Source organism: Pongo abelii, chromosome 1, assembly GCF_028885655.2.
Source record: "Pongo abelii isolate AG06213 chromosome 1, NHGRI_mPonAbe1-v2.0_pri, whole genome shotgun sequence".
Lineage (NCBI taxonomy): Eukaryota > Metazoa > Chordata > Mammalia > Primates > Hominidae > Pongo > Pongo abelii.
Window position 1 is genome coordinate 100,826,767 of NC_071985.2, and position 27,315 is coordinate 100,854,081.

The 27,315-nt window shown below is 47.8% G+C and overlaps 3 protein-coding genes across 5 annotated transcripts in view; 2 read left to right on the forward strand and 1 right to left on the reverse strand.

Annotated features, from left to right (window-relative positions):
• Positions 1 to 181: 181 nt before the first annotated feature.
• LOC129047308 (histone H2A type 2-A) lies at positions 182 to 700 on the forward strand. The gene has a single exon (XM_024249170.2). The coding sequence runs from the start codon at positions 182 to 184 to the stop codon at positions 572 to 574; it is 393 nt and encodes a 130-aa protein (XP_024104938.1). The 3' UTR covers positions 575 to 700.
• Positions 701 to 1,668: 968 nt separating this feature from the next.
• LOC100449918 (uncharacterized) overlaps positions 1,669 to 27,315 on the forward strand; it is a 30,992-nt gene continuing 5,345 nt past the window's right edge. Inside the window, exons 1-4 of the mRNA XM_063723845.1 lie at positions 1,669 to 2,138; positions 2,359 to 2,525; positions 8,649 to 8,816; positions 9,919 to 10,159. Coding sequence (XP_063579915.1) covers positions 1,734 to 2,138; positions 2,359 to 2,525; positions 8,649 to 8,816; positions 9,919 to 10,159 — 981 coding nt within the window. The 5' untranslated portion in view covers positions 1,669 to 1,733. The remainder of the gene's footprint in view (positions 2,139 to 2,358; positions 2,526 to 8,648; positions 8,817 to 9,918; positions 10,160 to 27,315) is intronic.
• Positions 8,614 to 10,426, reverse strand: LOC100450287 (histone H4). 3 transcript variants are annotated; one of them, XM_054528518.2, is made up of 3 exons: positions 9,949 to 10,426; positions 9,220 to 9,321; positions 8,614 to 8,951 (listed from the first exon to the last, which is right to left on the reverse strand). In XM_054528518.2, the coding sequence occupies exon 1, from the start codon at positions 10,376 to 10,378 to the stop codon at positions 10,067 to 10,069; it is 312 nt and encodes a 103-aa protein (XP_054384493.1). In that variant the 5' UTR covers positions 10,379 to 10,426; the 3' UTR covers positions 8,614 to 8,951; positions 9,220 to 9,321; positions 9,949 to 10,066. The 3 variants fall into 3 exon arrangements, with proteins under 3 accessions (XP_054384493.1, XP_009243271.1, XP_054384490.1); XM_009244996.4 differs by lacking the exon at positions 9,220 to 9,321; XM_054528515.2 differs by having other exon boundaries at positions 9,220 to 10,426.

Below are 27,315 nucleotides of genomic sequence, written 5' to 3' on the forward strand. Positions count from 1 at the left end.
TGTAAATGAGTGGATTCTGGCTGCGCTATCCTATTGGCTATTGGGACAAAATTTGCTTGAGCCAATCAAAGCGCTCCGTGGACAATCGCCGTTCTGTCTATAAAAGGGTGAAGCAGCGGCGTTTTCGGCGACTTTCCCGGTCGCTAGGCAGGAGCTTCTCTCGGTGATTACTGTCGCTGTCATGTCTGGCCGTGGCAAGCAAGGAGGCAAAGCCCGCGCCAAAGCCAAGTCGCGCTCGTCCCGCGCTGGCCTGCAGTTCCCGGTAGGGCGAGTGCACCGCTTGCTACGCAAAGGCAACTACGCGGAGCGAGTCGGGGCCGGCGCGCCCGTCTACATGGCGGCGGTCCTCGAGTACCTGACTGCCGAGATCCTGGAGCTGGCAGGCAACGCGGCTCGGGACAACAAGAAGACGCGCATCATCCCTCGTCACCTCCAGCTGGCCATCCGCAACGACGAGGAACTGAACAAGCTGCTGGGCAAAGTCACCATCGCCCAGGGCGGCGTTTTGCCTAACATCCAGGCCGTACTGCTCCCTAAGAAGACGGAGAGTCACCACAAGGCAAAGGGCAAGTGAGGCTGACGTCCGGCCCAAGTGGGCCCAGCCCAGCCCGACCCGCGTCTCGAAGGGGCACCTGTGAACTCAAAGGCTCTTTTCAGAGCCACCCACGTTTTCAAATAAAAGAGTTGTTAATGCCGGCTACTCTCAGTCCAGCGTTCCTCAGTAGTGAATAGCGAACCTGGAGCTGACGGGACGGGACGGGACGGGACGGGACGGGACGGGACGGGACGGGGCGTGTGTGTGTGTGTGTGCGCGCGTGCGTGCCGTCTTGCATCCGGAGCATGTAACTGCCTTGGGTCTTCGACGAGTGGGTCCCCAGTCCTAGGACTTCCCAGGGCAGGTGCGGGCACCAAATGTCCTGGGCGCCGCCACGGTCCACTCCGCACAGTCACAAACACCAGCGCCGCGGGCAGTACCCAACGCGCTGAAGTGTTGCGCGCGGAGCGCGCGCTTCCCTAGTGGTTTCCGCAGGTCATGGCCGGGCATTTAGACCTAGTCTGGCACTAGCGGGACGTGCTCCTCGTCCCCACCCCCGATGGGGAGGGCCGTGAGCGGGCAGTGCTCGCTAGTGTGGCGGAGCTGGGTCTTGGCTTCACTGAGCTGACTTAAGTTTTAGTTTCTGTTTTGTTTTCCGAAGCGCCCTGGCGGCGGAGAGTAAGGGCCTCGGAGGCGGAATCTTGCGCCCTGGGGGCGGGCACCTCTCCCACCCAAAAGGTACCCGACAGGCGAAAAACGATCCGCCAAGTAGCAACTGGGGGCGGGGGGCAAATGGAAGAATGAGGTTCCATGCGGGAGCCGCAGGGCGCAGCAGGAAAGGGGGGTATTGCGGGCAGTGTGTTCTAAGGAAGCGAAGGGCGGAAAGGGAACAATCTGGCAAAGCTGCAATGGAAAATGACTCTCACCCTGAAGGAAAGGGGAAAAACAAGCTTGCAGAACTTCGCCAACTGGTAAGTAGAAAGTGAGGCGGGTGGGCGGGATTAGGGAGGAATCTGCCCAAGCCAACCGGTGACTTTAGGACGGGTGACGTCACAGCCAATGGACAGCCAGCGCGGGATTTTCAATTATTGTTCCGCCCAATCGGGAAAAGACTGTGCTTATAAAGACGGCTGCCGCGGGTTTAGGAGCTCGTTTCTCTCCCCGCCGCTACGCTGGTAAGCTTGTGTTTTGGTTCGCTATGGCCCGTACTAAGCAGACTGCCCGCAAGTCGACCGGCGGCAAGGCCCCGAGGAAGCAGCTGGCCACCAAGGCGGCCCGCAAGAGCGCGCCGGCCACGGGCGGGGTGAAGAAGCCGCACCGCTACCGGCCCGGCACCGTGGCCCTGCGGGAGATCCGGCGCTACCAGAAGTCCACGGAGCTGCTGATCCGCAAGCTGCCCTTCCAGCGGCTGGTACGCGAGATCGCGCAGGACTTTAAGACGGACCTGCGCTTCCAGAGCTCGGCCGTGATGGCGCTGCAGGAGGCCAGCGAGGCCTACCTGGTGGGGCTGTTCGAAGACACAAACCTGTGCGCCATCCACGCCAAGCGCGTGACCATTATGCCCAAGGACATCCAGCTGGCCCGCCGCATCCGTGGAGAGCGGGCTTAAGAAGTGCGGTTCGGCCGGAGGTTCCATCGTATCCAAAAGGCTCTTTTCAGAGCCACCCACATCAGCACTTGGAAGAAGCTGTACCGCTTGCCCGCCGTGCTCCGGCATCAGAGCGGGGAAGGCACTTCCGGTTAGGCTCCCAACAAAACGGGGTCGGGTGACAAGTCGGGTCCCCTGCTGCGGTGCCATCTTGAGCTTTGCCGACTTCGGCCAGTTGGCCTATCCGGACTGGCCGGGCTGCGGCCGCTTTCCTGGGCGCCGGCTTGCGGGCTTTGGCGGTCCGGCTCCTCCCGCGCGTGGCGGGGGCGCCGGGGCAGGAGAGACGGGGCGTCGGGCCCGAGGCCAGGGGTCACTAGGGGGACGCTCAGGGCTCGAGCGGTCGTGAGCGCGCCTGGCCTTTGCGGAAGTGGAGCGCCACACGCCCGTGCTTCGCGCCCAAACTGGCCTCACCGGGCGCGGCCATCCGGCTAGGGAGGGAAATGACCACCTCGGCCTCGCCGGGGTTCTGCGGGCAAACGTGGGGAGAACTGCGCTGGGGCTGCCGTTCAGTCCCGCGCCACCTCCACTGGCACAGTGGTAACCCCCATATCCTGCCCCTAAGCCAAAATTCCCGGGGGCACGGGGTGTGGGCGGAATTTTGTGAATTTGGGCTTAATCGAGCCGTTCCCTGTCCATGTCCACAGAAGGAGATCCACTATTCCAGTGAAGGCACTCGGTCCTCTTAGAAGCTGCATGGTATGTCCGGATTTTCTGTCCAGACTCAGTAGTTCCTTTACATTGTTTTCGTCGGACATGTGGGCAGACGCTGGTCAGACCCTTGGGAAGACAGTAGATCAAACAGGGAGAACGTGGGCCTCCGTTGGGCAAATGAAGCTCTTCGCTTTAGGAAATCGTGACAGGAGGCCACAGAGGTGACCTCTACAGTCTCTGGGAGCTGGGAAGTCCAAGACCTCTTAGTGGGAAAGTGAGGCAGGGTCTTGCAGAGCCCACTCTACACAGGGCCAGATACAAATGGCTGTAGAGGTCTTAGATAACACCACCTCGGTTATTTATTTGCACCTCAAAAGAAGCCAGGGCTTTGGTTTTCTGTTTGTTTCATCACAGTTGACAGGTTAAAAGCATTCACTGCAGAGATCTATGAGAATTAAGGGGAAATGGAATAAAACTTCGTTTTGTAAAGCTGCCATTTTGCCTTTCCTGAGGCGTGTTAAGCGAGGAGAGCAGCATAGGTGAGCTCTGCTGGGGACTGCCACATGTTTCTGCTCCAGGGTCACAGCAATTTCTAGAGCATGCCTCTGGGTCTCTGCCGAGACCCTCGTAACCTGCTTAGGCCCACAATGTATGGGCGGTATTCTGACTTCAAAAAGTAGTGACTTTCAGAGGTGGGTGGGTCACTATCTCTGCACCCAGCTTCTCAGGCCCAGTAGTGACTGAGCAGAGACTGGAACCTGGGGATGTTGGTGTCAGACATCTAGGTCCTCTGACTGCCCCCACAAGGTCACACTCCTTTTACTCACCAGTCTGGGTACCTCTAAACTCCAGGAGGTCTCCCTGGCTGAATCTCAAAGGAAAATTTCATGGCATTTTTTATATCCAGTCAGGAATAGAATTCATTACATCTTGTGGTCCTGGCACTGTGAAGGCCTGCACTCACAGGAATCTATCTGTCAGTCTTCGTATTTGTTTGCGAGACCAGCATAAGCTGAATTCATCAATACAAGATAACATTCTAAAATGTTAAGTTTTAACATTTAATCATTCCCTGTACTTAAATCATTGTCTACCCTCAGGTGAGAGTTAAAGGATAATTAAGGATAGGGTGAAGAAATACTCTTCCTCTGACTGGGCATTGTGGCTCACAGCTGTTTAATCCCAGCACTTTGGGAGGCCAAGTCGGGCGAATTGCTTGAAGTCAAAGTTCCAGACCAGCTTGGGAAACAGAGCACGACCCTGTGTCTCCACCAGAAAAAAAAAAGTGAGACAGAAAGAAAAAAAAAAAAAAAATTAGCCGGGGATGATGCCATTTGCCTGTGGTCCCAGCTACTCGGGAGGCTGAGGTGGGAGAATCGCTTAAGTCCGGGAGGTGGAGGCTGCTGTGAGCTGAGATTGTGCCACTGCACTCCAGTGTGGGTGACAGGGAGTGAGACCCTGTCTTGAAAAAAACCCACCTCTTCCTCTAATAACTAGCTTCTACGTGACTACCTTGGTTGCCAGTAAGTCCACTCTGAATCTGTGGCTTTTATGAAGTGAAAAACGTGCTTTGTTCACATTTAATTCTGCCTTAGGCTAGTGGGGGACAGGTGTGTGTGTGTGTGTGTGTGTGTCTGTGTGTGTGTGTTTAGAGGGAAACTACGTGGTAAGAGACATGGCCATGTTTACACTGCTTTTGCTTCCTTAGAAGAGGACTTGTCCCCTGGGTCCACTCTCCTGGTCACCCTTATCCTTCTCTAGGTCCCCATCTCAGTCTTCTCATGTCTTTCTCTTCCCCATCAATATTCCTGGTTTCCCCCATGCTGGCCTTGGCCATCTTCTTTTCTCCCTGCAACTCAAGTGAGATTGATTCCCTGCTTTCCATATTTCTGTCCCTTAGCTAAGCGCTCCCAAATTGCTATCTTCTGCTGAGACCCTATCCTGAGCTCTACATATTTGTGTGTGTGTGTGTGTGTGTGTGTGTGTGTGTGAGAGAGAGAGAGAGAGAGGGAGAGGGAGAAACAGGGTGTGTGTGTGTGTGTGAGAGAGAGAGAGAGAGAGAGAGAGAGAGAGAGAGAGAGAGAGAGAGAGAAAAACAGGGTCTCACTCGTCCAGGCTGGAGTGGAGTAGCACAATCAAAGCTCACTGCAACCTTGGACTCCTGGGTTCGGGGGTCCTCCCACCTCAGCCGTCTGAGTAGCTGGGACTACGGGCACACACCACCAGGCCCGGCTAATTTTTTTTATTTTTTGTAGAGTCAGGGTCTCACTTCATCGCCCAGGCTGGTCTTGAAGTCCTGGGCTCAAGCCATCCTCCCACCTTGGCCTCCCAAAGTGCTGGGATTATAGATGTGAGCCACTGTGCCTGGCTACACCAATGTTTCTAACTGCCTGGTAAACAGGTCCTTCTGGATGGATACTAGGCACTTCAAACCCAGCTTATTTCCAAAACCACATGCATCATCTTGTTTTCCAAGCCCATTTGTTTCTTTCCACATTCCCCATCTTCCTGGAAGACACCTTCATTACCCCATCTGTTCTGGTCGGGTGTCCCTTCCTCTTGTCCTCTGTCCAAATCTCATGAGTTCCAAATATTACTAAATCTATCTTCTGACTTCCAATTGTATCACCTTTTCTCCGTCCACCCATGACCATGCCTTAACTGGTCGCCATGCCTCGCCAGCTCTGGTCTAGTAGATTACATAGTCAGGCTGGTCTTTCTGCCCTGCCACTGAGCTTCCACTCCGTATGACAGCTATCTTTTTTTTTTTTTTTTTTTTGAGACGGAGTCTCGCTCTGTCGCCCAGGCTGGAGTGCAGTGGCACGAGCTCGGCTCACTGCAACCTTGGCCTACCAGGTCCATGCGATTCTCCTGCCTCAGCCTCCGGAATAGCGGGGACTATAGGTGCCCACCACCACGTCCGGCTAATTTTTTGTAATTTTGTACTTTTTGTATTTTGTGATCCGCCCGCCTCGGCCTCCCAAAGTGTTGGGATTACAGGCGTGAGCCACCGCGCCCGGCCAAGAGCTATCTTTTAAAAAATGAGGGTTTTTTGTTGGTTGGTTGGTTGGTTGTTGTTGCTGTTTTGAGCCTGTCACTTTCATGCTTAAAAATTTTCCACGACCTTCCCATTCCCTTCAGAATGAAGTTCACATTCCTTTGCATGGCAGTTCAGAGCACTGGAGGTTAATTACTAGGAAGGACTCTGGAGTTAGACAAACCCAAGTTTGGTTCCTAGCCTTGTCCATGTAAACAGATGCATGACTTCAGGAAGCAAATCTCAACAGGTTTAACTTTTCCCATTTGTAAAACAGCGAGTAACTTGCTCGTTGTTTTGTTGGAAATCGTGAAAGTGACAATTTCTGTAAATTGCGGTGCTCATGCCTGTAATCCCAGCGACTCAGGAGGCTGAGGCAAGAGGATTGCTTGAGGCCAGAAGTTCGAGGCTGCGGTGAGCTGTGACTGCGCCACTGCACTTCAGCCTCGGCAACAGCAGTGAGACCCCATGTCTAAAAAAACAAAGGACCTAGCACAGTAGCACAGTATCTGGTCCAGAACAAGCACCCAATTAATTTGTGCTACTCTATTAATAGTTACTAATTTTTAAAAAAAACCTCAAAATATTATACACCTAGTTCTTTATGATTCCCACGGCCTTCCCAGGTTTCAGATGTTCTTGCAGCTGAACAAGAATGTTCTAGCCCCACACGACATCTGCAATCTCCAAGTACACAATATCTTCACACATTCCATTTCTGTCCAGAATGTCCTCCCCTTCTTTGTAACCCTGAGAACCCCCATTCTTCAAGATTCAGCCCTATGAGCCTTCCCTTGCTCTTCTGGTTTTTTGTTTTTTCTTTTTCTTTCTTTTTTTTCTTTTTGAGACGGAGTCTTGCTCTGTCGCCCAGGCTGGAGTGCAGTGGCGCGATCTCGGCTCACTCCAACCACCGTCTCCCGGGTTCATGCGATTCTCCTGCCTCAGCCTCCGCAGTAGCTGGGACTACAGGTGTGTGTCACCACGCCCAGCTAAGTTTTATATTTTTAGTAGAGACGGGGTTTCACCATGTTGGCCAGGATGGTCTCGATCTCTTGACCTCGTGATCTGCCTGCCTTGGCCTCCGAAAATGCTGGGATTATAGGCATGAACCACAGTGCCCGGCTCCCTTGCTCTTCTTTGCCCTCATCTCTTTGGGCCCTCCTCCTTGCCTCTGCCCTCTCCTATCTTAATACCCCTTCCCTTCCTTAACCTCAGCATTAGGCTGGCAACATTTCTCAGGATAAGGATTTGTCTTTGTTTATTTCCGTAGTAGCAGTACCCAAGCAACGCCTGGTCACAATAAGTCGAGTGAAACCGTCTCTCAAAAAAACAAAACAAAACAAAAAACGAACTACATTGAGTGGGAAAGGCAATAAATATATCACCTTTGGTTTCTGTATCACTTCATGGCCTCATTCTTCTTTCACACAGAACTTTTCATTTGATCCTTAAAATAATCCTGTGAAAAAGGCAGGAATTCTCAGTAATTGGCCAGGCACGGTGGCTCATGCCTGTAATCCCAGCACTTTGGGAGGCCAAGGTGGGTGAATCACCTGAGGTCAGGAATTCAAGACCAGCCTGGCCAACATGGTGAAACCCGGTCTCTACTAAAAATACACAAATTAGCTGGGCTTCAAACTAAAGCAAATCTTAACATTTGAGTAAACATCTGGGCAACGTGTATTCGGGTTTTAAATACTTTTTCGTTAAAACAAAAACTGTTTAAAAAAAAGAAAAAGAGGCCAGGCGCGGTGGCTCACGCCTGTAATCCCAGCATTTTGGGAGGCCAAGGAGGGTGGATCACCTAAAGCCAGGAGTTCGAGATCAGCCTGGCCAACATGGCAAAACCTCCATCTCTACTAAAAATACAAAAATTAGCCCGCCGTGGTGGTGGGCGCCTGTAGTCCCAGCTACTTGGGAGGCTGAGGCAGGAGAATCACGTGAACCCGGGAGGCGGGGGTTGCGGTGAGCCAAGATCGTGCCACTGCATTCCAGCCTGTGTGACAGATTTTTTGAGACTCCATCTCAAAAAAAGAAAGAGGAAGGAAGGGAAGGACGGGAAGGAAGGGAGGGAGGGAGGAGGGAAAGAAAGAGAAAAGAAAGAAAGAAAAGCTGTTACCTGCATCAGTGGCTTTCAACCTTTAATGTGTGTCGGGAGGGCTTTTTTAAAGCACCGATTACTATGTCTCACCCCTCAGTTTCTCATTCAGTAGGTCTGTCATGGGGCCCAAGATTTTATCCCAGGTGATCAGTGCTGCTAGATGAGAGGCTACACTTTGAGAACCACTAATTCAGACAATGGACGTGTTTTCTCCCCCACTCCCTTTCTTCTTTATCTTCAAATTTTTGATCTCCTTCTGTAGTGGATCTTGGTGAGGACCAGATATATTCATCAGCATTGCCTTTAAAGTTAAAAACAATCAGTGATATTCGAAATAGCAATGCTGGAAATCACAGGTCAGATTTAAAAGGGAAAAGGAAACATCTTGAGCATTGAAACCTCTATTTCTCACCTGGACATCTTCACAAATGTTATTCTTGCCACTTCCTCCCTGCCCTCGCCCCCTTTACTATGTATCTCAGTAGGATGCCATTCTGCTCTTTATTCAGAGTCCGACACAAGCCCCCACGTCCATAGCCAAGTTTTCCCTGGTTTCCCAGCAGCCAGTGACTTCTGTAGCATTAGGATTCCTATAATAGTTATTGTCTACATTTCTCAGCAGATTGAATATGTACTGCCTCTTACTACTGGACTGTTTATTCTTAAATGTGTACAGGTATGGATTTAAGTCGTCTATATATTATGCATTTATTTGTCTTCGCCGTTCTGATGGTAAGCTCCTGGAGGGCAAGTCGTGCATCCACTGCTTTGCTGGCAACCCGATTGGTAAGCTTCTGGAAGGCAAGTCTTGCATCCAGTGCTTTGCTGGCAACCCGATTGCTAAGTACCGTGTTTTAAGCTTAATTCAGTCTCAAGTGTTTGCAGCCACATCTGAAGACCAATAAAGCAACTGCTGGTTTATCCTTTGGGAGCTGACAGAATTTCTTCTCCCAAATACATACACAGTAAAATCATAAGCCTAGAATGAAGAAAAAAAAAATCTTACGGGCAATGCAATGGCTGCAAAACTGTAAGGATTAGAAATGTGAACCCACACTTTAATCCAAATTAGGGCAATTAGAGGTGGTAGTGTAAAGAATAGCTTGCTGTAATATATGCCATGCTGATATAGAATTGGCTTTTGCCTTGCCAAAATTAAATTGTGCTTTCTGTATTGATGGTGGGCATGTTTCTGCAGGTCTCTCATTCTAAGCTACAACAGGCCCTAAGAGGTAGAAGTCACATACCTGAATTACCTGTGAAGTTGCTTTCAGATCATATCGTTGGTTCACTCTTACAGAAGGATCACATTAAAATATCTCTGCATTTGTATCCTTGCAATGCCACAACTGAAAGACAGTTATCTCATAGGTCCTTGATTAAATTAGGAGCCTTTTTATTGAACACAAGAAATGATACTTTTCAGGCACTGGGCAGATAACTTGCTAGAAAGGCATTTTTTAACTGTACTAAGATTGAGCTGAGTGCGTGGCTGGAGACACCATACAACATGGACCCTTGCTAAGGCATCTAGTCCACCCGCTTGTTATGTAGAGGGTAAAATGAAGCCCCAAACAGTCAATCGTGAACTCTAAGCCGATCAGGTGGGAAAGCCGGCATCTGTAGAATGAAAACCTAGGGCTGCTTCTCCCACTTTGCCTGAGCAAATATAGTAAGATTACATAGCAAGGCATGTGTAAATTGCCAGTGCCTATTTCTCAGAACCAGACTTGGTGATCGCAAAGACTGACGTGGCCCTCTAGGTGTGCCTATACTGCACCAGAAGAGCAAGCTGAGAAAGCAGTGCTCAAACCTAGAGCATTCAACCTTTCATATCAATAAAGGCAAAAAAAAAAAAAAAAAAGAGCCCAGGTAAGTGAAAAAGCCGCTTTCGGTCTTTACGGCTGTGAGCGCTATGGGCCACAGTAGCTTTCCGTTAACTTCAGATCCGATTGTCGCCCCACTGCCAAAGTTACCTTCCAACATCGTTACTGTGGCACTTTACGCAGTCAAGTGTCCAGCTCCTCAGATGAGCAAGTGGTCGGCCCTAAAAAGGGCCTTTGGGATCGAAACGTGCAAAGCTGGAGCGGCGGCCTAGCCTCCGAAGCCGTACAGGGTGCGCCCCTGGCGCTTAAGCGCGTACACCACATCCATGGCTGTGACGGTCTTGCGCTTGGCGTGCTCGGTGTAGGTGACTGCGTCCCGAATCACATTCTCCAGGAACACCTTCAGCACACCGCGGGTCTCCTCGTAAATGAGACCAGAGATCCGCTTAACGCCGCCACGCCGAGCTAGACGCCGAATGGCAGGCTTGGTGATGCCCTGAATGTTGTCTCTCAAGACCTTGCGGTGGCGCTTAGCGCCCCCTTTGCCTAAGCCTTTTCCGCCCTTTCCTCTGCCAGACATGACTGCCGCAGCCCGGTAGACAGCTTCTGTCAGGGCGAGCACGGTCTTCCCCTGATATACAAGAGTATCGGACCAGATTGAAAACCGAAAGCGCGCCGGCGGGAAGCGTTCTCAATTGTCCCCGCCCTCTCGACATTTCGTCATTTCTTTTCTGTTTTCCTCTCCCTCCTCCTCCACTCTGCTCAGGTCCCTCTCACCCTTTTTTTTTTTTTTTTTAACCGCTACGCCATAGTCCCCGGGAGAATTCAGATCCCAACCGGGGCTTCCGGATTCTGTAGTGGCTTTGGCCTGTGTCTGGTCTGAGGACGCCGGGAAGGCATTGCACTGAGGCTAAGGGAAAGGTCTTCTGGAGGGAGCCTCAGGAAGAGCAAATGGAGGCCAGAGACTGGCAGGAGCGCGCCAGCGCAGGACTTAATCCCGACGAGCGGATTCAGAGCCGTGCTTATATAAAGCTTCAGGAAGCGCCCTTCCGACGATGAGGCCGACACGCGAGAGGCGACCTCAAGGGCGGCGGCGCCAGGGATCTGTGCGCCAAGGGAGGACGGGAGGGAGCAGGTTCGCCATAATTCCTGGCTCTAGGCTCTGTTTTGTTGGACCGAGCAACTGTATTTTAGCTCACACAGGAGAATTCTAGCCCTGGAAAAATTGGTCTCAGCATGCTGCCAAGCTTTCTCATGGAGGTCAGCGAATCCCAACACACTGTCGGTCAAAGCCGTGCTGGAAGAAACAAAACAGTTCTCCCTCGGTAGAACTGAGGGGGCATTGGTCCAGGGCTCCCGCGGATACCAAAATCCAGGTTGCTCAAGTCTCTCATAGAAAATGGCGTAGTATTTGCACGTAACTATGCACATCCTCCCGTGTACTTTAAATAGTCTCTAAATTACTTTATAACACCTAATCCAGTGTACATGCTATGTAAGTAATTGTTATAGTGTTTTTATTTTTACTATCTTTTGTTGTACTTTTTTTAAAAAAAGAAATTCATTTGTTTAGTATTTTCGATCTTGGGGAACCCGCGTATATGGAGGGCCTGCTACATAGAGAAGACTGAGGGATAGTCTGTGCATCCGTTTCTGCGGATCCTCCAAATCGGCCGTTGTTTTCAGCCAGGATTTAGTGCCCAACTGTGTCCTTTGGAGGCCCCACATGGAGCTAGCAAAGTTTGCTAAATCGGGTTTTGCAAGAGGACTGTCTGCTCCATACTGAGAGTAATTACCACAAACTGCCCTGTGAAGTTGGTTGGGGTTCTTACTGTTAGCACGTTTATTACTTTATCAGGGCTCTCTGTAGGAGAGTCTATGAGAAAATCTTCTGGCTTCTGCTGAAAGAATCGTGTTTTGTTGGGTTTTTTTTTTCCCGAAAAATATTATTTTTAAAAACTCTTCTGTGCCGTGTTTAATCTCTCCCTTGGATCCACCTTCTATGTGCTCATATATCGTAAATCTGTATTCAGACTTCTGGACTCGAGACACGTAGATCCACCTGGTGGTTCTTCAGTCATTTTAAGCCCAAAACTCAAAATCTCCCGAAATCAAAATGTTTAAACTTATAATCTCCAGGGTGTGACTTACGGGGGATGAGGGGAGCAATCCTCTCCCTCCCCGCATAAAGCTGGTTCTCCTGTCTGCTCATTGAACGGTTCCACTATGCATCACAGCATCTACATGCCTAAACCAACACCCCAGCATTGGCAACAGATATCTTCCTCTCCCTTGGCTGCTTCAGGACAGAGAAGAAACATGCTTGCCCTTTTCTGACTCTTTAGCAACTCTGGCCGAATCTATCACATTATTTTACATCTCTTTACATCTTACTACTCCCCCATCTTGGCTGTGTGTTCCCTACTGGCAGTGATTTTTGTTTATTCATTTTTGTAAACTGACACTTAGTTCAGTGTCCAGTATAAGCTCAATAATAGTTTATAAAAGGAAAAGTTCCTGCATTTGATTGCTTTTAAACACTATTAGAAAAGACATAACCAAATTGCAACATGATAAAACAACCGCAAAACAAGGCTGAGAGAAGTGGTGATTTCTGGTGTCAGAGGGCACAGGACCCTGGGCAGAATCAGAGATACGGTGTCTATGCAGTTCCCTTTTTAAGGGGATCAGGACATGCTACCTCCAAATGTGCCAGTTTCGACTTAAGAATTATTTTCAGCTGAAACAAACAGCTAAAATCCCTTACCTGTTTAATATCAGATCCTCCTCGCAAATCTCAAATTTTTAACTCAGTTGTCATAAATCTTCTTCAGCACTAGAAGTAAATCTAACCTCAGAGATGAGAAGTTGTCACCACACCCAAATAGACATTGTCACAAGACCCGAATCTTCCATCTATTCTAAAGGCCCATTTATCTTTTCAAAAGTCATTTGGCTTTCCATATGTCCTTTAGTCCTCCTCCTTTTCCCCTGCTGTTAGGTAGATCCCAAATTCTAACCACTCCTTTGAGTTACTCATCTCAGAGCGCTCCCATGTATACACTTTTTTTTTTTTTTCTTTTGCCTCAGGGTCTTACTCTGTCACCCAGGCTGGAGTGCAGTGGTGCAATCTCAGTTTTAACCCCCAAGTCTGTGGTATTTTATTATAGTCCCCCTAGAAATTAATACAGGATCCACCGTCTGCCAAAGTCTCACTCCCTGCTCAGACCGACAATGGATGGTGGGATCCTTTGTGATATGTACTCTGTGAGTTAGAAGTAGTAACTTAGAGCTGTTGAGGACAATACCTCTGCACCTCATCCACTGAATTTTGTTTTCAAAGATACAGTCTGAAACTCCCAGAGGGTGAGTGCCTTTCCAGTGTGTCAGAGCCATTAGTGGCTGAGCAGACGGCTGAGCATGTAGATTTCTAGGTCAGGGCCCTCTCCCCAAAGAATCATACTCCCTGGTTGAACTGAACCTAAATCAGGTTTAAAACTAGACAGATGCCAACCAACTTAAAATTCCAAAGATGTCCAAGATCTGCCCATGGCCCTGGGATTTGAGGACAACCTGTGCATGCCATGGCTATGGCAGTTCAGGGGTCTCTAGCTTAGTGGGAATGTCTATGTCCTAGCTTAGTGGGAATGTCTATGTCCTACCTTCACCCTTCTGACTCTTCCGCCCGCATCCGCCCCTCCTATGACAATGGAATATTCATTACCCAAATACAGCACCGTGAAAGAGAGGCAGGAACACTGGATAGTCTAAGACCTGGTCTTTCTTGGCTAGTGTGAGACAGTGGAGGCCTCACTACTTGGTCTTTTCTGGTTTACTGTCAAAGGTTGAAGCTGGGGCCTTGTGGCTGCCTCCTGTTCTCTGTTCCAGGGATGCTACACAATAGAAGCTCTGGGCCTTGACCATGGAAAGGTCCCATGAATTCTCCACTCAGCCCAACTGAGCCCCCTGCTCTCACAGTGGGTGAGGAAACGATAGGCAGTGCGAACAGGTGTATGCACACTCACTGAGGAAGTGCAGCCTGTCTGACCCAATCTCTCTCACCCAGCCTAAGGTCAGGCCACGGCAGGACACTGTTTCCTTAACTATCAGCCGCCATCTTGGGGATTTCCCCACAGGGCCAGGGCAACAGAATCTGGTTCTCACTGTGACCATGGTCTGGAAGGACCATGAGGAATTCTCCAGTGCTGTCGGGGTTTCCGATACTGGCACAGACAGTTTAGTAACAGCTTTGACACCTTTTGGTAATAGGACAAAGTTAACACTCCTGCCACTATCCTGTGAAGGCCAACCTTCCTAGGCCCCATAGGAAACTTTTGGAATGGCTTTGTTGGGTTGAGAAACTGGGGCAAAGTAGTACCCAATTTTTTCATGTCAGTATCAAAATGTAATCATTTCAGGTACACAGAGTTCCGCACTTTCAGATTAGTCTTAAAGAAAAGAAAATCGCCGAGAACGGTGGCTCGTGCCTGTAATCCCGGCACTTTGGGAGGCCGAGGCGGACGGATCACCTGAGGTCAGGTGTTCGAGACCAGCCTGACCAACATGGTGAAACCCCATCTCTACTAAAAATACAAAAAAAATTAGCCGGGCTTGGTGGCGGGCGCCTGTAATCCCACCTACTCAGGAGGCTAAGACAGGAGAATCGCTTGAACCCGGGAGGTGGAGGTTGCAGTGAGCTGAGATCGCACCATTGCACTCCAGCCTGGGCGACAAAAGCGATACTCCATCTCAAAAAAAAAAAAAAAAGAAAATCAAGTAAAGAGCAATTCACATTCTCTTGAAAATTCTCATTATGCCCAGCTGGTTCCGGGGAAAGCCTGCCATGAAACTGGTATTGTTACTTAGACTTAGGGTCCTTTGATCAGAATTGATGATGTCCTCAGCTAAGTCAGTGCTAGGAGTGGGCAGAGATGAAGTGAGGGATGTGACGGAGTTGTAGAATATAGATTTAATAAGATTTAGTGTTTTAGGGTGGGGCGTGATGGCGCATGCCTGTAATCTCAGCACTTTGTGAGTTCACAAGGTGGGCCGATCACACGAAGTCAGGAGTTCGAGACCAGCCTGGCCAACACAGTGAAACCTCCTCTCTACTAAAAATACAAAAATTGACCGGGCGTGGTGGCTGACACCTGTAATCCCAGCACTTTGGGAAGCCAACGCGGGCAGATCACGAGGTCAGGAGATCGAGACCATCCTCGCTAACACGGTGAAACCCCGTCTCTACTACAAATACAAAAAATTAGCCGGACGTGGTGGCGGGAGCCTGTAGTCCCAGCTACTCGGGAGGCTGAGGCAGGAGAATGGCATGAACCCGGGAGGCGGAGCTTGCAGTGAGCCGAGATCGCACCACTGCACTCCAGCCTAGGCGACAGAGCAAGACTCCGTATCAAAAAAAAAAAAAAAAGAAAAAAAAATTGGTGATTTAGGCATTTGGAGAATGCATGCAATAAAGGAGCTTCTGGCCTGAGGAGCTATGGGGTTGATGTTAGATTTCAGTAACATGGAGAATGCAGAGAGAAGAAATTGCTTTTATTTTTGTTTTTGTTTTTTTGAGAGAGTCTCTCTCGGTTGCCCAGGCTGGAGTGCAGTGGCGAGATCTCTGCTCACTGCAACCTCCGCCTCTCGGGTTCAAGCGATTCTCCTGCCTCAGCCTCCCAAGTAGCTGGGATCATAGGCGCCTGCCACCACACCCAGCTAATTTTTTGTATTTTTAGTAGAGACGGGGGTTTCACTATGTTGGCTGGGCTGGTCTCGAACTCCTGACCTCAAGTTATTCACCCGCCTCGGCCTCCCAAAGTGCTGGGATTACAGGCATGAGCCACCACGCCCGGCCAGAAATTGCTTTTGAAAGCAAAAAGATGCATAAAGTCCCTCCCGACATTAAAAGTTGAGATTCCTGTTCTCTACCTAGGAGAACACATCCACCAGTTGTTATTACTCTAATCAGTAAAGCGTCTCAGCTGGAGAAACTTGTGAGTAAGCCCTCAGCAAATCGATAAGGAAAACGAAAGGCAGGGAATTTGACGAGATCTTCCCAGGGGTTAGGGAGAAAAGAAGAGGACTGAGACAGGCACCCTGGGCAAGCAGGAACATTGATGGGAGTTGGTAGATTAGGAGAATACCAAGAGACAGAAGGTAGCTGGAAAGGGATGAGGACCACCAGAAGAGAGTATGTCCCAAGGAGGCAAAGGAGGTGTCAACAGGGTCATAGTGTGCACCGAAGTTCAGAAATAATGATTATAACTTAACATTCCTTAAGCTCAGTGACTGCTGACTATGCTTGATATTTTATGTCTTACACATCACCACAACAATCCTGCAAGGAAGGCAGATGTTTTATCATTCTCACTTTACAGACTAGGAAGCTTTGAGTATTTTGCCCAAGTTCCCCAAACTATTAAGTGTCAGGGCCAGGGACTTTGTCCAAAGTGCTAGGTCTTCCAAAGTTCATGTGCTTGGGCAGAAAACAGCCACCGAGAAGCTTGTACTGGAAACTCAGAGAGGAAGTGACAGGAGGCATTGTGATACACAGGGTTGAGGGCCTCACTGCTTCTCCTGACTTCTCTACCTTTTCAGACAGCATTCTTCTCAGGTTCTAACAAGCTTACCCTCTCCTACCTGTTTTAGCAGTTCCTCCCAGATTCATTTATCCTTCCAGTTCCCCGTGAAATTCTGAGTGCCGTCAGAATGGGCATTTTGCCTTGTTCATCTCTCCAAGTCAGCATCCTGGGGCATAGCAGATGATCAGGAAATGCCTGATTGCCCTAATTCCACTGGCCTCTGAATTCGCACTCAAAAGGGCATAATACCCAGGCCCCTCCTAGGTTTCAAAGAATTCTCAGGAATTTGCAGGCCAGAAGCAAGTATAGCCTGCACTCTGGAAGGAACTTCCTCCAGGTTGGCCCGAGAAGAGGGAGAGGTAGCTGCCCTGAGCTGTACCCCTTGCCTACAAGTTGCTACAGTCCACCATCAGGATAGTTGTGTAGCCTTAGCTGAAGGCAGAGTTCCCCTCAGTGCTCGAAGATAAATACTTTAGGGAGGAGTGCACATCTGTGGTAGGCTGAATAATAGCCCCACAGAGATATCCACATCCCAATCCTTGGAATCTGTGAATATGTTACCTTATATGGCAAAGGGACTTTGCAAATGTGAACAAATTAAGGACCTTGAGATAAAGAACTTATCCTGGATTATTGAGATGAGCCCTTAATATAGTCACATGAATCCTTAGAGAGACGAGAGGGGCAATCAGGGAGAAGGGGGTGTGATGACAGAAGCAGACATTAGAGTGATCTGTCCAGGTGCTAAAAAATGCCAGTTTCTAGACGCTGGAAGAGTCAAAAAATGGATTATATACCTGGAGCCTCCAGAACAAACCAGTCCTTCGGACATTTGTTTTAGCCCCTTAAAACTTATGTTGGGCTTCTGACCTCCAGAATGGTAAGAGAATAAATTTGTGTGTTTTTTTTTTTTTTCGTTTTGTTTTGTTTCATGTTTTTTTTTTTTTTTGAGACGGAGTTTCGCTCTTGTTGCCCAGTCTGGAGTGCAATGGCGTGATGTCGGCTCACTGCATCCTCTGCCTCCCAGGTTCAAGCAATTCTCCCGCCTTAGCTTCCTGAGTAGCTGGGATTACAGGCACGCGTCACCATACCCGACTAATTTTTGTATTTTTGGTAGAGATGGGTTTTCACCACGTTGGTCAGGCTGGTCTCGAACTCCTGACCTCAGGTGATCCACCCGCCTTGGCCTCCCAAAGTGCTGGGATTACAGGCGTGAGCCACCACGCCCGGCAAATTTGTGTTGTTTTAAACCACTAAGTTTATGGTAACTTATTAATGCTATTAATGCAACACTAGGAAATGAATACACCGTTCTTACAAAAGTCACTAGGCTCTTTTTATTTGGCGGGGGAGGGGCGGGCGGGGGAAGATCTGAGTGTCATCAGGAGCAGAGTATAAGGTATACTTGGAGGGAAAGAGGAAAGGAAGTGGGCAGCAGAGGTGAAAAGGAGATCAGGAATGGGAAGTCGGGGGCCCCACAGTGAACCTTTCCTTATGGCTGACTAGGCTCCTTCATGGGCCTGACCAGCCTCCTTCACCTGCTCAGCCCAGAATTTGTAGAGAGATCTGTTGTCTTTGCAAGTGGCACTGAGCTCTCCTAGACAATTGCTGGCCTCCCCCAGCCATGGACCTCTGTAGAGCTCCCTGGGGTCATCCAGGGCAGGACGGTGACAGGCTGGCTTCACCGTGGTCATATAGCAGAAGTGGCAAGCTCTTCTTGCTCTTGAGGAAAGCTCACACCTAGATTGTTGCAAGGATGTTGTACAGGTTGAGCATCCCTAATCTGAAGATCCGAAACCCTATGCTCCAAAATCTGAACAATTTTGAGCACTAATGTGGTGCCTCGGTGGAAAATTCCACACCTGACCTCACACAACGGGTCATAGAATGCACAGTATTTCCCCCAAGGAAATAAAAGGCCCTCCCAGCCCCTTTCCACTGAGATATATCTTTTCTGCACATGCCCGGTTTCCCCAACGTGCACACACCCACAAAGGGTCATAAAATGGCATGTGTGCAGGCCAGTGTCGTCAACAGCACGTTCCCCATAATGCCCCACGTAGGAGCCAAGACCTACGTGCCTTACTCACTGTGGGGTTTTTTTGCTTATTCTCTGCTCTGTGGTATAAAGATATTGTTGAAAATATCAAAAAGGCCTGCAGATACCCCATGAGTAACAGTGATTTTAAAAGAGAAAAAGCAAGGCCAGGCGCAGTGGCTCATGCCTGTAATCCCAGCAATTTGGGAGGCCGAGGCGGCTGGATCACTTGAGGTCAGGAGTTCGAGACCAGCCTAACCAACATGGTGAAACCCCGTCTCTACTAAAAATGCAAAAATTAGCCAGGCGTGGTGGCACATGCCTGTAGTCCCAGCTACTCGGGAGGCTGAGGCAGAGGAATCACTTGAATCCAGGAGGTTGCAGTGACCCGAGATTGTGCCATTGCACTCCAGCCTGGGCAACAGAGCAAGACTCTGTCTCAAAAAAAAAAAGGGAGAGAAAACATTTATGTTTATAGTACAGAAAGCCAAGTTGTTGGAGAAAATGGGGCACAGTGTAAGTGTGTATAAGGTATTTATGAAACATAGATGGATTTCGTGTTTAGTCTTGGGTCCCATCCCCAATACATCTCATTATATATATGCAAATATTCCAAAATCTGAAACCTGAAACACTCCCAGTCCCAGGCATTTCAGATAAGGGATACTCAACCTGTGTTAGTTTCCTAGGGCTGCCATAGCAAATGACCACAAACTTGGTAGCTTAAAACAACAGAACTGTATTCTTCCACAGTTCTGGAGACCAGAAGTCTGAAATAAAGTACCACGCTCCCTCTAAAGGCTCTCAGGGAGTATCCTTCCTTGCTTCTTTCAGCTTCTGGTGGCTTCTGATGTTCCTTGGCTTGTGGCAGCCTCATTCCAATCTCTCCCTCCATCTTCACGTGGCTTCTTACTCATCTCTGTGTGTCCGAATTTCCCCCTCCTTTCTCTTATAAAGATACCAGTCATTGAATTTAAGGCCCATCCTATATCCAGCATGATTTCATCTCAAGATCCTTAACTACTTACATCTTCAAAGCCCCTGTTTCCAAATGCGTTCACATTTTGAGATGCTGGATAGACACGAACTTTAGGGAACATATTCAACCCACTACAGGTCCTGAGCACTAAGCCTTGTGGGAGGACACTCCGGAAGCAGGTCCAGACTTCCCCTGGTCTTGCCTCTTCAGAACCTGTGCACTCTCCACCTCCAAAAGGCCCTTCTATCAGTCACTTACACCTGAGTGTAAAACTAAGCATGATAGCTGTGCAATTTTGACCAACCCTCCCGTGTTCATGAGTGTAGGTGTTGGGGAACAGGCTGTGTCTCCACTTGGGGAACTCACAGCTTCAGGGGCAGGACAGGAAGATGTTGGTGGTCCTTGGCCAGATGCTTCCTATGATAATGAAAAGCCTGAATCGTTGGGCAGCTGGCAGACTGTGGCCTGCATTTACTTGCCCGGGAAAAGCTGGAAGGAAAGAAGGAAGACATGAGGCTAAAATAGAGGCTCAGTGTCTTAGTTTCAATATCTGTAAAACAGTAACAATAAATACACATACCTCATAAGATTCGTGCCGGGATAAATTGCTATACAGTCCATACAAAGTACTTAGAGCAGAGTCTCCACATGACAATAAATTAATAGTTATTAGCAATTTCATTATTTTTATGATAAACGTTAATTGACATATATCCTAGATCTTTCCCTTGGAAATATTACCATCATGCTGGGAAATAAGACAAGCACATGGAAAATAATGGGTAAATTATCTAATCTCTAGATGCTAATGCTAATTATGTAGAGATTCTTCTAGACTATGTGGCCAAGGCAGCAGAAATAATTGGGTTCCTAGGAGCTTTATAACTCACAAAAACCTTTCACTAACAGCCTCTCGTTTGAGTCCACAACAACCCTGGAAAGAAGAAAAGGCTTTTTCCCTATTTTAAAGGTAAGGAAGTTTCTGGTAAAGATTAGACACCGGGGAACGTGAGTTACTCGGCTAAAACATGGCCAGGGTGGAATTTGAGCCTAGGTTTTGTGTTTTGCTTTTCTTTTTTTTTGTATTAGATTTGATGCTTTAGGAGAAAGTGATACATGGAATAGATACAAATAATATCAATATGTGTACAGTACAGCCCACTCTCCTGACCTCAAGTCTACAGTAAGAAATACATTTACCTTGGCCAGGCGCTGGGGCTCACGCCTATAATCCCAGCGTTTTGGGAGGCCGAGGCGGGCGGATCACGAGGTCAGGAGATCGAGACCATCCTGGTTAACACGGTGAAAACCCATCTCTACTAAAAATACAAAAAAAAAAAAAAAAAAAATTAAAAAGAAAAAGTAGCCAGGCATGGGTGGCGGGCGCCTGTAGTCCCAGCTACTCGGAAGGCTGAGGCAGGAGAATGGCGTGAACCCGGGAGGCGGAGCTTGTAGTGAGCCAAGATCCGCCACTGCACTCCGGCCTGGGCGACAGAGTGAGACTCCATCTCAAAAAAAAGAAAAAAGAAATTCATTTACATTGCCTCCCAGTCACATTCACAGGAAAATAAAAATTGCAACAAGTTTCACAAAATGATAATTACTATTGGTGATATTTTCCCGTTTTATGATCCTTACAAAAGGGCAAAATGAAAGGAAAAGAGGATCTCTACCAAGTAAATTAATTGTACTACGGATTACAACTTATAGTTGTGGTTTTTTGGGAGGTTTTTTTGTTTTTGTTTTTCTCGGTTTTTTTTTTTTTTTTTTTTTTTTTTTGAGATGGAGTCTCGCTCTGTCGCCCAGGCTGGAGTGCAGTGGCGCAATCTCAGCTCACTGCAAGCTCTGCCTTCTGGGTTCAAGGGATTCTCCTGCCTCAGCCTCCTGAGTATCTGGGACTACAGGCATGCGGCACCACCCCTGGCCAATTTTTGTATTTTTTGGTAGAGACAGGGTTTCATCATATTGGCCAGGCTGGTCTTGAACTCCTGACCTCAGGTAATCCACCCACCTCAGCCTCCCAAAGTGCTGGGATTACAGGTGTGAGCGACCGCGCCCGGCCTACACCTTATAGTTTTTAAAACTGGCTAGAGAAAACTACAAAGAAGAAAGTTAAAATCATCTCACTGATTTTTTAAAAGTCTTCATATTTCTTCTGAATCTTTCTGTGTATGCACATACAACCTGTCTGTCTTTGTGAGGAGGTGACCCCCACATCCAGAGCCAGAGTGGAAGGTATCCTGTGACAGATGGTGACTTGAAATGTAGGTTGAGGCCTGGCGCGGTGGCTCACGCCTGTAATCCCAGCACTTCGGGAGGCCGAGGTGGGCGGATCCCCTGAGGTCAGGAGTTGGAGATCAGTCTGGCCAACACGGTGAAACCCTGTCTCTACTAAAAATACAAAAAGTAGTCGGGCGTGGTGGCAGGCACCTGTAATCCCAGCTACTTGGGAGGCTGAGGCAGGAGAATCACTTGAACCCGGGAGGCGGAGTTTGCAGTGAGCCAAGATCGTGCCATTGCACTCCAGCCTCGGGGACAAGAGCAAGACTTCGTCTCAAAAAAATAGTAAATAAATAAATAAATAAATAAATAAATAAATAAATAAATAATACATGCAGGTTGAGCTTTGTGGGAGCCAAGAGGCAAAGACCAAGGCCAGCTGAGCAAATAAAGGAACCCTTCCAGTAGGAGGCGATATCTGAGCTTGGTTCTAAAGACTATTTAGGATTCAGGACATGTTTAGATTGGGGGTTTGGAGAAGATGATGTAATCCAGGGGACAGCAAAAACAAAGACAGAAGAATTGTTCCTGGACCACACGCAGCATGGGCAAAGGTCACTCATGAGAAGTAAGCTTTAGCAATGGGGTCCAGTTTAGGGGACCCCAAATGCGAAAGTAGGGAGGGAGTGCTCTATAAACAATGTTGGAGCAAAGGATATGAACAGGCAATACACAGGAGAAGAAATCCGAAAACTATCAAGCTCAGGTAGAGATGCTTGAACTCATGAATACCCAGAACAATGAAAATGAAAATGAAAGCAATGCTGAGATATCGCTTTACACCAGGCAGTCTGGCAAAACTTAGAAAGTTGGATGACCCGAGGATTGGGCCTGGATGTGGGCTCAGAGTCCAGCTACCTTGGTATTGGAAGTCCGGGACAACCATTCTGGAGGGGAGCCTGACACTCCTTAGTTCAATTAGATATAAATAAAACTCTGAACAGAACTGCTGGTTTCTGGCTTCTCAGCAGTTCTGTTCCTGAGTTTTTATCCAAAAGAAATTCTTATATAGGTCCAAAAGGGAATATATACAACAATGTTCATTGCAGCATTTCTGGTGGTGACGGAGAATTGGCACAAGCCTAGTTGTCCATTGCTGGGAAAGTGGGGAGATAAAATGTGGTGTTGGAGCAACATGAAGTTTAATGCAGATTGACCTCATCTCTACAAAAAAATAAAATACTAGCCAGGCACAGTGGCATGTGCCTGTGGTCCCAATTGCTTGGGAGGCTGAAGTGGGAGGATCACTTGAGCCTGGGAGATTGAGGCTGCAGTGAGCTATGATCATGCCACTGCACTCCAGCCTAGGTGACAGAATGAGACCCAGTCTCTAAAAAAAAAAAAGAACATGGATGGCAAAGAGATGCAGGTTGAGTTCTATAAGAGTTGAAAATAAAAGGTAATTTTTTTGGGAAATCAATATGAAGTTTATTTAGGTTTCTTGTTTTTCCTGTTTTCCCTGTGAGCCAGATGACTGCCAATTGTCCCAAAATTTATATTATCAAACATGGATACCTGCTTCCTAGCATTTGGAAAAATAAAATAATATGCCCCTGACATGAATTAATGAATTACTCCTCTAATTACAAAGTACAGAATTCTCTTTTTTTTTTTGTTTGAGACAGAGTCTCGCTCTGTCTCCCAGGCTGGAGTGCAGTGGCATGATCTCGGCTCACTGCAACCTCCACCTCCCTGGTTCAAGGGATTCTCCTGCCTCAGCCTCCCAGGTAGCTGGGATTACAGGCACGTGCCACCACGCCCGGCTAATTTTTGTAGTTTTAGTAGAGACGGGGTTTAACCATGTTAGTCAAGCTGGTCTCGAACTCCTGACCTCGTGATCTGCGCGCCTCGGCCTTCCAAAGTGCCGGGATTACAAGCGTGAGCCACGATGCCCGGCCTGGTTTTGTCGCTGTTATTGTTGTTGTTTTGTATGTTTGTTTGTTTTTAACTTTTATTTTAGGTTCAGGGGTACATGGAAAAGTTCAATTTTTAAAATACAGATTAGGCCAGGCGCGGTGTCTCATGCCTGTAATCCCAGCACTTTGGAAGGCCGAGGCCGGCAGATTACAAGGTCAGGAGATCAAGACCAGCCTGGCCAACATGGTGAAACCTCGTCTCTACTAAAAATACAAAAATTAGCCAGGCGTAGTGGCACGCGCCTATAGTCCCAGCTACTCAGGAGGCTGAGGCAGGAGAATCGCTTGAACCCGGGAGGCAGAGGCTGCAGTGAGCTGAGATCGCACCACTGCACTCCACCCTGGGGACAGAGCGAGAGTCCGTCTCAAAAAAATAAAAAATAAATAAAATAAAATATAGATTAAACGGGGGGAAAATAAGAAATAAAGTAAGATATAAAACACATTACCACTAACATGCACTTCGAGAAGCAGAAATTCGCTAGGACTGAGAAAATCAAAACCTGTTCTGCCGTTCATTAGGCTGCACTAACAGAGATTAAGCTAGACTAGAAATAACAGAAAACATTCTTCTCCAAGGGCATGCTACAGCTATAAAGGCTCATAACTCCCCTCTCTGAGTGACCACTCCTTTCTTATTCACTGAGGAACTTGTACTCAAAATCACAGACTATTAGAACTTTGGCTGCTTGAAATCCTGTCAGTAACAATGCAGTATCCCCCTCCTGTCTGGAGGACCTAAGCCACCTTGATACAAAAAACCAGCAGTAATTTTCAACCGAGGTGCAAAACCTCAAGTAAGGGGTTTCTGAACACAGCATTCCACCTCTATCTCAACTTTGTAGTTTCTAAGGAAACAAGACCCTGGATCCACTTCAAAGTCCCATCCTATGCCTACCCTTTCACACAGCCCTGCTTTGCTTTGAGCCTATGAAAACTACACTCCACTCTTCCCCCAAAATCAATGATAACTCTAATTTTCCTCTTGTTTGGTGAGCACCCTCCTCCCACCACCCCGCCACCAGTTTCTCTGTTGTGTGTTCTCCCTCATTGTAACAAGTCAGCAGACTTGGCTTAGGTAGACTAAGTAGTGGTCTTGGGCTAATTGGGATAGGTTGAGTTTTTACTTAGAATTAATATAATTCATTTCAGCATTCCTACGTTGTCGGAGGTGGTTTTGCTTTGTTTTGTTTTTAAGACAGGGTCTCTGTTGCCCAGGCTGGAGTGCAGTGGTGTGAGCATAACTCACTGCAGACTGCAGCCTCAACCTCCCAGGCTCAAGCGACCCTCCCACCTCAGCCTCCCAAGTAGCTCAGACTACAGGCGCGCACCACCACGCCCAGCTAATTTTTATATTTTTTGTAGAGACAGGGTTTTGCCACGTTGTCAGGCTGGTCTCCAACTCCCAGCAAACTTGCCCGCCTCGGGCTCCCAGATGCTGGAATTACAAGCACGGGCCACTACACCCCGGCTGTTGGTTATTTCTAATCTTTGAAATTACTATCAATGTTGCATCAACATCTTACTTATTTGATAGTAGTAGTGTAGTATAGTGACTAAAGGAAGACTCTGGGGTTGAAATCTGGTTTGGCACCGACTGTGTGACTATGAGAAAGTTTCTTAACCTTTCTATGTTCCTCCATCTCCCAATCTGTAAATGGACATACTTATACTACCTACTTGATAGGGTTTTGTGAGGATAAAATGAGTTAATACATGTAAAGTGTTTAAAACATTCTTGGCACCAAGAAAAAGCATGTTAAGTGTTAGAAAAAATATGCATATATAGGCCGGGTGTGGTGGCTCACAGCTGTAATCCTAGCACTTTGTGAGGCCTAGGCGGGTGGATTGCCTGAGCTGAGGAGTTCGAGACCAGCCTGGGCAACACAGTGAAACCTTGTCTCTACTAAAATCCAAAAAAATTAGCCGGGCATGGCAGTGTGCACCTGTAACACCCCAGCGTTGGCGACAGATATCTTCTTCTCCCTTGGCTGCTTCAGGGCAGAGAAGAAACATGCTTGCCCTTTTCTGACTCTGTCATAAGTCTTACAGAATGTATCACAGTATTTTACATCTTTCTTTTTTTTTTTTTTTTTTGAGGCGGAGTCTCGTACTGTCACCCAGGCTGGAGTGCGGTGGCGCGATCTGGGCTCACTTCAAGCTCCGCCTCCCGGGTTCATGCCATTCTCCTGCCTCAGCCTCCCGAATAGCTGGGACTACAGGCGCCGGCCACCACACCCGGCTAATTTTTTTAAAAAAAATATTTTCAGTAGAAGACGGGGTTTCACCGTGTTAGCCAGGATCGTCTCTATCTCCTGACCTCGTGATCTGCCCGCCTAGGCCTCCCAAAGAGCTGGGATTACAGGAGTGAGCCACCGCGCCTGGCCTATTTTACATCTCTTTACATCTTAGTACTTCTTCGTCTTGGCTGTTTGTTCCTTACTGGCAGTGATTTTTTTGGGGGGGCGGGGTGCGGGGGACGGATTCTCCCTCTGTGGTCCAAACTGGAGTGCAGTGGAGCGATGTCAGCTCACTGCAACCTCTGCCTCCGGGGTTCAAATGATCTTGTCTCAGCCTCCGGAGTAGCTGGGATTACAGGCGTGCTCCACCCCCCACCCCTGTTTAACATATAATCAAGAAATAAACATAAAAATGGGCAACCAGCAGCCCTCAGGGCTGTTCTCTCTATGGAGTAGCCATTCTTTTATTCCTCTACTTTCCTAATAAACTTGTTTTCACTTTATGGACTGGCCCTGAATTCCTTCTTGCCGGATATCCAAGAACCCTCTCTAGGGGTCTGGATCGGTACCCGTTTCCTGTAACACATATTCCAGTGGAATACGTTACATAATAAAGGCAGAAATTGTAAAAAATTTGAGCTGTACAGTACAGGTAGTAAGTATTAGGGACCAGTAGAAAGGAGAAGGGTGCCAAATTTTATCAAATGAGCAGGATATTTAAGGAATGAGTTTATCTCATAATGGGGTAAGGAAAAAAGCTGAGACTCTCATGGCTTCTTCAACTTGGTCCAGGGCTGCAGACCATTCAAGAGAAATTCAAATCAGGCATAGGGCCTCACTAACCCACAAACCAATTCAGCTGGTCTCAGCTTATGATACTTATAACCCTGAGGATACTTGAAGCCGAAAATGAAACATAAATTATCTTATTGGAACATCTATGTTAACTTAGTCTGTTACTTTTGTATTAAAAGTAAACACATGTACATACAAAACATTATGTGCCTAATAATTCATTTATTAATATTTTCTTTTGCCTGCTTATTTCTTGTTAGGTAAATTTTAATCTTCTCTTGTCTATTCCCCCGTGCTACCTAATGAAATTCCAGTTCTCGGTATTCAAGCTGCATAGCCTTATAATTTCTGCTGAAGGACACTTCAAAAATTTTAGGAGGAATATTCCGTCTCTGTTACAACTGCAGAAAAGCAGAGCTTCTTTTGCACCATAAAGCTGCTTCTGATATAGTGGTGGATTGAGACCTTTCACAGAAATGTCACTCTAGTGTCCAATGTGGGGACTAGGTGAAATTGAACTAACAATTGATCTGAATTGTGTTATTAAAGATGACTTTTAAGGCAACTATACATCTGATTGTTTTATTCTGAGAAATGATACCTATTAGCCATTAAAGTTTACTATTCTGATTGAATGCCGCTTTCTTATTTAAATGAACACATCCTACATTATGGTCAAGACTGCATA